Source organism: Manacus vitellinus, unplaced genomic scaffold (genome assembly GCF_001715985.3).
Source record: "Manacus vitellinus isolate BGI_N305 unplaced genomic scaffold, ASM171598v3 scaffold_53_pilon, whole genome shotgun sequence".
In the NCBI taxonomy this organism is placed as follows: domain Eukaryota; kingdom Metazoa; phylum Chordata; class Aves; order Passeriformes; family Pipridae; genus Manacus; species Manacus vitellinus.
Window position 1 is genome coordinate 3,633,446 of NW_021940637.1, and position 8,900 is coordinate 3,642,345.

Below are 8,900 nucleotides of genomic sequence, written 5' to 3' on the forward strand. Positions count from 1 at the left end.
GCCAGGCCTGTGCTGGTCTCTGCTCCACAGGGAGCTCCTCTCCATGGCTCACACACTGACTGCCACAGAGCCCCCAGTGACTGACCCCTGCCCTACAAATGTGCTCGAAAGGAGCCAAAAGCTACTTAGGAACAAGAAAGATACAGAGTAAGCACAGCAAAATATGCTTTATTTGGTGAAGAAACCAGTCAAAAATGTCACTGTGTAAATTAAAAAATATATTTATAATCAATGTCAAAATATGTATTGAATTTGGGGGGTGTTTTTGCACCAGTTCCTGCATAAAACCAATTTTTCTGTATCTAATTATAATTACTTTTCCATAGCAGGCCCCTTTGGCTCAACCAGAATCCCCTACAGCTTCAGCTGGGGAAGACGTGCAGTCTCTGGCTGACTCAATGGACTCGGACCGAGATTCCATCTGTAGTAATTCCAATGGCAATAATGGCAAAAACAGTAAAGAAAAAGAAAAGGACAAACAAAGGAAAGATAAAGACAAAACCAGGACGGATTCAGTTGCCAATAAAATAGGAAGCCTCAGTAAAACCTTGGGAATTAAACTGAAAAAGAACATGGGTGGTCTTGGAGGGCTGGTGCACGGCAAAATGAGCAGAGCCAATTCAGGGAATGGAAAAAATGGGGACACAGTAGAGAAGGTCAAAGAGAAGAAGTCAAAGTCTCGAAAAGGGAGCAAAGAGGAGTCGGGCCAGTCTGCGAGCACGTCTCCGTCGGAGAAGACCACCCCGTCCCCCACGGACAGAGCCAGCAGCTCCCCCACGGACAAGGGCAGCGCCAAACCCTTTCCTGACAAGCAGGCTGACCCCTGGAAGTACAGCACTGATGTGAAGCTCAGCCTGAACATTCTGAGAGCTGCCATGCAGGGCGAACGGAAGTTTATTTTTGCTGGCCTTCTTTTGACCAGTCACAGGCATCAGTTCCACGAGGAGATGATTGGTTATTACCTGACCAGTGCCCAGGAGAGATTCAATGCAGAGCAGGAACAGAAGAGGAAGGAAGCTGAGAAAAAGGCCGCACTGAATGGCTCATCTAGTAGGAAACTGGAGCCAGAAGCATATTCAAAAGAAAAATTGGAAACATCTCCTCAGGATAGGGCATCACCCGTCTTGCCTCAAAGCCATACAACCCAGCTAGTTTTAAAGTTCAAAGACCGCACTAGTCCCACCCCCGGGCCCTTCTCCTCCCCCAGCAGTGGTGCCAAGAGGAGCGGCCCCATCCCAGTGTCTGCCCACTACAGCCATACTCCCCCTGTCCAAAGGCAGAGTGTCATCCATTTGCATGACGTCAACTCCAAGCCATCGAGCTTCCAAGACGACACCTACAAGCCAGTGGTGGGCACCTTGAAGACCTGTGCCACCTACCCCCAGCAGAACAGGTCCCTGTCCTCCCAGAGCTACAGCCCGGCCCGGCTGCCCGGGATCCGCACGGTGAACACGGTGGAGTCGCTGAGCTGTGCCCTGCCCGCCGAGCACAAGTCCCAGACCTACACCAACGGCTTCGACACCGCGGACATCAGGGACTGCCTGGAGTACGCGGACGAGGACGCTCCCCAGACCTGGCTGAACAACGACAGAAACCAAGGCAGAAGCACAGTTTGCCCAATCTACTCCATCCAGCAGAACCGCTGTAAGAAGGAGAACTGTTCCTTTTATGGTCGTCCTGAGACTGACAATTACTGTTCCTACTGCTACAAGGAGGAGCTGAAGCGCAGGGAGAGGGACAGCAAGGGACACAGGCATTGAGGATTCTTCCTGACTACTTAGTTTTACCATTTTCTTACTTACAAAGTAAACAGTGTTGGATTGCAGTAAAAGGAATCCTTAAAACAAGAATAAAGGATTGATGAGTAAATAGTGTCTAGCTTTTCGCTTTTCCGGGGCAATGAGGAAATAATAGGATTAATTTATCATAAAAAATATTATTTTCCATTTTGTCAGTGTCTTTTTTACATATACTGGTAAGCTGAAGGGTTGTTTACTCCTTTGTCAGTGCTGTGTATATGTTTGGTCAAAAATTTACTAATGGTGCCTGAATTTACACTGACATCACTCAGGTAGTAGAATGATAGGGGCAAGTCATAATAACAGAGGTGTGGTGTTGTGGTAGGGTAGTGTCTGCCTTGCAGACCTTTGAAATGATAGAGCTAGTATGAGAGTCTTTTTTCCTCAGTAAAACCTAAATTTTTCATAGCCTTTTTTTTCAGGAGGGTAGTGATTTTGCATACTGCACATTTTTAACACGGCAGCATATTGCATTGCTACTAATGTTTGTACTTACTTCACTCTGAAATGGAATGATTCTGGAAAAATGGGAGTGAAAGGTCTGAATTCATGAGGGCTGTAGCTCTTCCTAATTTTAAGTTCTTACCAACTATTTCTACATTTCCATTAAAAAGAAAAAAAAAAGAAGTAGATTTGAACCACTTTTATTTGCACTGAATTTTTAAACAGGTTTTATAAAAAAATTCATTATGACTTTCAAGACTTCATGTCCCAAAACCACCACATAGTATAGTTTTGGGCACCTGAATTTCAAAAGTATTTTCATTGCTGTTAAAATGCAGAGAAATATTAAAATAAAATTAAAATATAAAAATTTTATTACATTTGGAAAATTTGATGACCAGCTAGGAAATTTAGGATCATTTTAGATCTGAATGAACTGCTTGTCAAAACAAATGTAATGTATCAATTTATTGCCTTAGCTAGTGTATGAGCCTAATCATTAGTTATTTATTCATTTCTCAGCATTACTGAGTGATAATTCTTGCAAGCCTAACTACGTGAGCCTTTCTTGAAGACTGTTGGCTCCACCTATTTCCAAGTCTTCTCCCAGAGTGAGTCATCTCCACCCAGGAGGTTCCCAGATGGCTGTAAAATACCTCCAGCAGGAATGGCAGCTCCGAGCACAGATTTGCACAAGCCTGATATCCAAATATTTACAGAAGTATTTGCAATACTTTTGAAAATAAAACTTAGCTCACAGAAACATTTCTGTAAAGAGATGCTGGTGAAGTAGATGAATGACACGAGAAGGTTTCCTTGAAGGTTTTGCACCCTCCACCATCAGTGGCACAGTGTAGGAACAAGAGCTCAGTGACTCATTTACTTTCCCCTTACACACGGGGCTTTTATAAAGAGCTAATTTTCCACCAGCAGGTGAAGCACACTGCCTTCAGGACTTCCTCTGCCACCCAAAGGTGCACAACATGAGTTCTACCTTCCTCACTATGGAATAGCACTTTTCTGGCCCTCACAGGAAAGATCCTTTGCCAAAGAGTCTTTGTTTCTGATTCTTTTTCTGCTGTACCCCAATTTTTGCTCTTAACGTGGGTGGCACATTTCACTGGTTAATCAGGGTTAACCCTAATTAACCCTGAAACCAAGCCTAAAGTCATCTGCAAAACAGGATGCACAAGCTTCTGCTGCCATGTGCTGGCTTTGAGAAAAAGCACATGAGCTTTTTCTAATGTCCCACCGAAATGGATGGATCTGAGCATATGCTTAAAACTGACTGTATTTTTAGGTTTTCTGCTGAATGGTTGGTCTCAAAATAAGTCCCTTAACCAGTCCTAAAAAGTGAGGGTCTTTGCCATGTTAGGTATTCCATGAATCCAGGCCTGTACTTCACATTCCTTGCTGTATTCTGAGCATACACTGAGTCTCACTGAATTTGCTTCCTTCCTGAAAGGGAAATTCTGGTGTGTGTTAAAGCTCCATGTGACTCCTGTCCCCAAGGTAAGCACGTTCCAAACCCGTGTCTCCAGCTGCATACACTGGTGAGCAGTGCCCTGTTTGGTTTGCTGTTGTGATTACATCTAATTTCTAATTGTCAAAGACAACTGGGTTTGCAGATTATGCTAAAACAGGCCAGATTATGTAAAAAGAAATCAAATATTACACTTGATTGTATTTACTGCAGAGACTGAGAAAACTGGAAGGATGAAACTTCACAAAAGCCAGAAATATTTAAGAATTCTTAGGGCATTAGAATAGCAGTAGCATTTGATACTCTGAGAATCACTTCTGTGTAAAGCTGTGCTTTAGAAATACATTAGCAACAATCCACACCAGCCTGTGTATTTGAGTGAGTTGTATCTTTCTCAGTGAGGAAAAAAGTAACAGCACATATATAAAAATAAGCAATCACCATGAGAATTCACTGTTTCCCATTTTTTAAAAGATTTGTTTCTATAGTATGTTTTTAAGATCTCCTACTCGTAAAAGAAAGATTTACAACTGGTCAGCATGTAGATAAAATTACTCTATTCTAAATTATTGAATACATTGTATGTTAGATTGTTTTGAAAAGTTAATTGGTCTTCTGAATAATATCAGGCTTGTCTCTATAGGATACCAAACTTGAGTGTTCATTGTCATCCTCAGGACACTCAGATATTTCCATAAAGATTTACCACTGCTGGACTGCTTGTTTTAAAATACGTGTTATATGAAATACTGACAGAACACCTTTCAGTTGTGCCTGTTTCCTCAGAATCCTTTTCTTGGAATATCTTTGAATATTTTTCTAATCGCTCTTTTCTTTCAGAACTCTCTTCAAATATCCCACAATTCTCTTGTCCCCTGACATTTGCTATTGAAAAGAACTTGTAGACCTACCATGCAATTTGCCAGTTAAAATCTACCCATAATTTCCTGGTAGTTCTCCTTTTTTCTGGATATGTAGTACTGGGGGGGGGTGTTCCTTCTTTTTCTTTCTGAGCTCTTTGTGGCAGTTGTCTGCATAATGCCACAGTTGGCATTAAACAGTCCAAACCTGCAGGAACAGTGCCTCCTCCTGAAGGAGTGGTTGTCCCATTAGAAGAAGTCTCCAACTATAAAAGGAAATTTTCTGCCCATTTTTTAAGAGAGAATTCCCAACTGCTCGTGAGTTGCATTCACCAGGCACTGAAAGAAATTGTATCATTCCTGAGCTATGTGTGAGAGGCAATAATCTTCATACATAGTTTTCTGTTGCACTATCTGCTAACCTTTGACTGCTCTTTTGGTTTATTTTTCCTGACAGCTGAAGGTATCTGCAGCCCACAGACCAGTCAGTCCTTCTCTGTGCCTGCTCTGCCCTCTCTGTGCCCTCCAGACCTTGTGGAGTTACCTCCTAGTCCCAGATGTACAGAAATCAGGGTTGGCTGGGGGGACCCGACTCATTCCTTGTGTAGCTCAGGTGGCTGCAATACTCACATATAGTTTTGCATTTGAATGTGCTTTTTTCCCCCTTTCTCCTTGATAGTGATTCAACATTTAGCACTGTTGTCTAGATCTCTGAAGTACAGACTAAATACTGGGTAGGCTACACCTTCCCAGAACAGATCCAAAATTACCAGGAGATATGTAGGTTGAAGGAAGCTGGAATTCTTTTCATGTGTGAATGTGCACCTTTTCTAATTTAAGAAACACTTAAACCTATTATGCAGTTTTTTTAGTTTATTCATAAACTCTGATACAAAGGTCTGTAGCAGAGGATACCTGTGATACATAATGGGTTTCAGTCACACTTTATATTAAAGTTCCATTTAAAATGCTTTATAAGGAGTTGATAAACCACAGACTTTACAAGTATATTTTCAGAGGTGGGTAGCAGTTGTAGCATATGGATAACAAGCACTTCATTCAGAAGAAGGTTTTGCACGTTATCAAAAGTAACTTCAGGTACTTTGGATGTTAAAAAATTTATTAACTTTTTGTTCTATACATGCAATGAGAATATTGTCCCAGTTTTCTTTAGCAATTAGTTGCTTCTTCCTAAGTCAAAGGTAACATTAAGGGTATCAGTGAAGGAAAGATGCTGTACTTGAAAAATTTTGTATTGCTTATTTCTTAAGAAGTCTAAATAGGCCAAGTGAAGTCTTCAGAGTCATCTTTTCTCCAGCTGAACACTGGTGTGAGCAGAGTTCCTGGGTCCAGAAGGACTGAGCAGACCCCGTGGACATCTGAGGCAGGGTCAGTCCTTGCACAGGGCACAGGCAGGGTCATCTACTTCTCGTGTGATGAATGTGTAGATATCAAAAATGCACAGCACAGATCTGACAAAATACTGCCCTCCAACTCCCCAATTCTGCAAACACACTGGTGCTCAACTTCACCCACCTGAACAGTCTCCTGACAGCAAGGAGTCTGCTGCTTTTCAGAAACTTCCAGAAAGTGTCAAGGAAAAGCGTGAATGTTTTTATCAAGGCCTGAACCTTCAGCCAGTGTCTGTTCCCCACAGGCTGCCTGATGTTACTCTTCCAGCAAGAGAATCAGTGAGAATTTTGCCTGAGGAGTAGAGGGAAACCTTAGGCCTCTTTGGACTAAATCTGCTGTCCCCTGAAATCTGAGGACAGAATCCCATTGGTAGTGGGGGCCTTAAATCAGGTGCTTCGTTGACATGTAAAATACTTGCAAGCTGGACATGAAAGTGGAGTACAAGCTCATAAGGGAGTAAAGTCTTCATAACACTGGGAGAGTTTTGCACAGGTGAAAACCCATATGTTAATAGAAACCACAATAATCTCAAATAAACATAGGTCCAGAGAAACAAAATAACCGATGCTGATTGTAGATTGCTTTTCAGCTTAGTATATTTGAAGTCTGTCAGTGTATTTGAAGAGTATTTGTTTTAGAGAATGGCAGCTTACGAGGATCACCAAACATGTATAGCATAGGAGTGAGATTATTTCAGTAACAGACACTAGTATCTATTTTAATTTGCACATGGATTTTCCAGTGTATATGACTAAAACACTGTATTGTTAAAAATGAGAGGAAAAGAACACAAAGGTGTTTGTAAGTATGTTCTATTTGTAGACTTAAGGCTGTATTATGTTGGAATTTTACAAGCCAAGTTTAAATTGTAATATAGAAATTATTTTTATATTATTTTCAAAATACGCTACAGAGCAATATTTTGCGCCTTTATTATAAGCAGGGTCATCATTTTAGAGGTTCCTTTCAGAAATGCTGGTAGAAATTAACCATGAAAAGAAAGCTTTGTAAATGTAATTGTTTCTAACTGCTCTGTCTGTTGTGCACATCTATATCTAATGTCAGTTGAATATACAAATTTTTTTTAATTGAAAAGCTTTAAATTTTTCTTTATATATTTTTAGTACAACACTATTCCTCCCTATTTAATTCCAGTCTCTACCAATAGCCACTTTTTTAAGCAGCTTCTGAATAAACATTCATCAAAAATTTCCTTACCAAATGAAACATTTCTGTGCAGATACTGATTGACTTGGGACATTCATAATATACACCCTGAACCCATTAGAACAGGATTAGTTTGCCTTTTTTTTTTTTAAAACAGAATCAGAGATTTATTAATCCTTCAGGACAAAAACCAAGAATGAATAACTTGTGCAATCCTTGCATCTGTGGGAAGAAAATCACTCTAGATGACAGAAATGTCATCGCTGATAGGCAGATATATCGTGTCTTAACAGATCTCAAATAGGCATTCGCTTCTTGCAGGTTGAAGGCTTCAGATTTTATTTCTTCATCGTTCTTTGTACTGTACATATCAATTACTGATGAACTGTGCAAAAAAAAAAAGACATCATAAACTAATGTATATGCTAAATTAGGAATGTGTGTAGTTTTTAAAATTCCCTAACTTTCATGGTTTAGTTTGTTGGGATTTGCTTGTTTGTTTAAGAATTACTATTAAGGTACTGCAACCAAAATGTTCCCATCTGGATGCCCAATGATTCTGGGTTTGTCCTGGTAAAGAGTCTGTGGTTAGGATGTGCTGAGCATCAACTTCTGCGGAATTAAAAGCTCGCTCTTGGTTTCAGAAAATCAAGTGAGCATTACTCCAACCCATATCAGGGCCTTTCTTTATTAACACTCTACTCTTTCAGTAGAGTGATTTTCCACGTGTGAACAAATAATTGGGCTTATGCATAAAGTGATTGTTTGAGTATGGAGAGACTTGCCTTGTACCAAAACACCATCCAATTCTTTAACTGTTGCGTTCTTAATGGGGTAGTGTATTCCACTGGCTGGGGGGGGTTAAGACCTTATTTATTCCTTGGATATCACGGTCACATTGGTTTGTTTGGTTGGGATTTCTCCTCTCAAGTGAATATGCTGTTCTGATTGCTGTTTTACCTCCCATTGCCTGAATGCATGTACTGTGTCAAGAGAATTGAAATGGCTGATGCACATTTGCACTGTGGAACAGGCAATATGGGTAAAAGCCACCACGTTCCAAGCAGCCTTAAAATTATGACTCTCTGGGGACTGAGAGTCACTTAACTGGATGCAGCCTCTGTCCCACTTCCTCGTTCACCCATGACTGTAGAACACTCGAGCCTGCTGTGGTCTGTGTACACATATTTGAATAACCTGTAATCTTAACATTTTCTTTAAAAAATTGTGACTGATAAGTGTCAGTGTGCCAGGAAACCTTAATCAGAAGAGGAGATGGAGTAAAAACAGAGAGAGAATGGTAGCTTGTGGGGTAACCAGGGCACCAAAATCCTAAAAAGAGGGAAAATAGTTAAAATGTATCAAAAACTATTTGCAGTTAAGACTGTAAGTTTTGTAGATCTTCCTGTATTTTGGGAAAACAGAGAAATTCATCTCTGCATCTAATGTAGCCTCTTACTTTGTCGCAGAGGTTTGCTGTTGGGAAAGAAGGGAGAAAAGGAAGTTTTCTTCCCTTCTTAAAGCAAATTCTAGTGGTAAAATCATCTGAGATTGCAAAACATATGATCCTATGTTGAAACTAAACAGTGCCTAATTCCTGTGTGTGTTGTGTATTTCATTTGCATTTTGCCCCTTTCAAATCCCATTTCTTTTAAAAAACGGGGGTGGGGGAAATTTAAAGATTTGGCTTGTATGTTAGTGACCCATTTCTTCCTTTTTTCACATGAAAATGGA

The 8,900-nt window shown here is 40.5% G+C and overlaps 1 protein-coding gene across 2 annotated transcripts in view; it reads left to right on the forward strand.

Moving 5' to 3' along the window:
• OTUD7A (OTU deubiquitinase 7A) overlaps positions 1-1,869 on the forward strand; it is a 48,317-nt gene extending 46,448 nt beyond the window's left edge. The window contains exon 12 of one of the 2 annotated variants that reach the window (XM_029963151.1): positions 327-1,869. In XM_029963151.1, the coding sequence (XP_029819011.1) occupies positions 327-1,760 (1,434 nt within the window). In that variant the 3' untranslated portion in view covers positions 1,761-1,869. The remainder of the gene's footprint in view (positions 1-326) is intronic. The other variant, XM_029963152.1, reaches the window with a different exon arrangement.
• Positions 1,870-8,900: the final 7,031 nt, after the last annotated feature.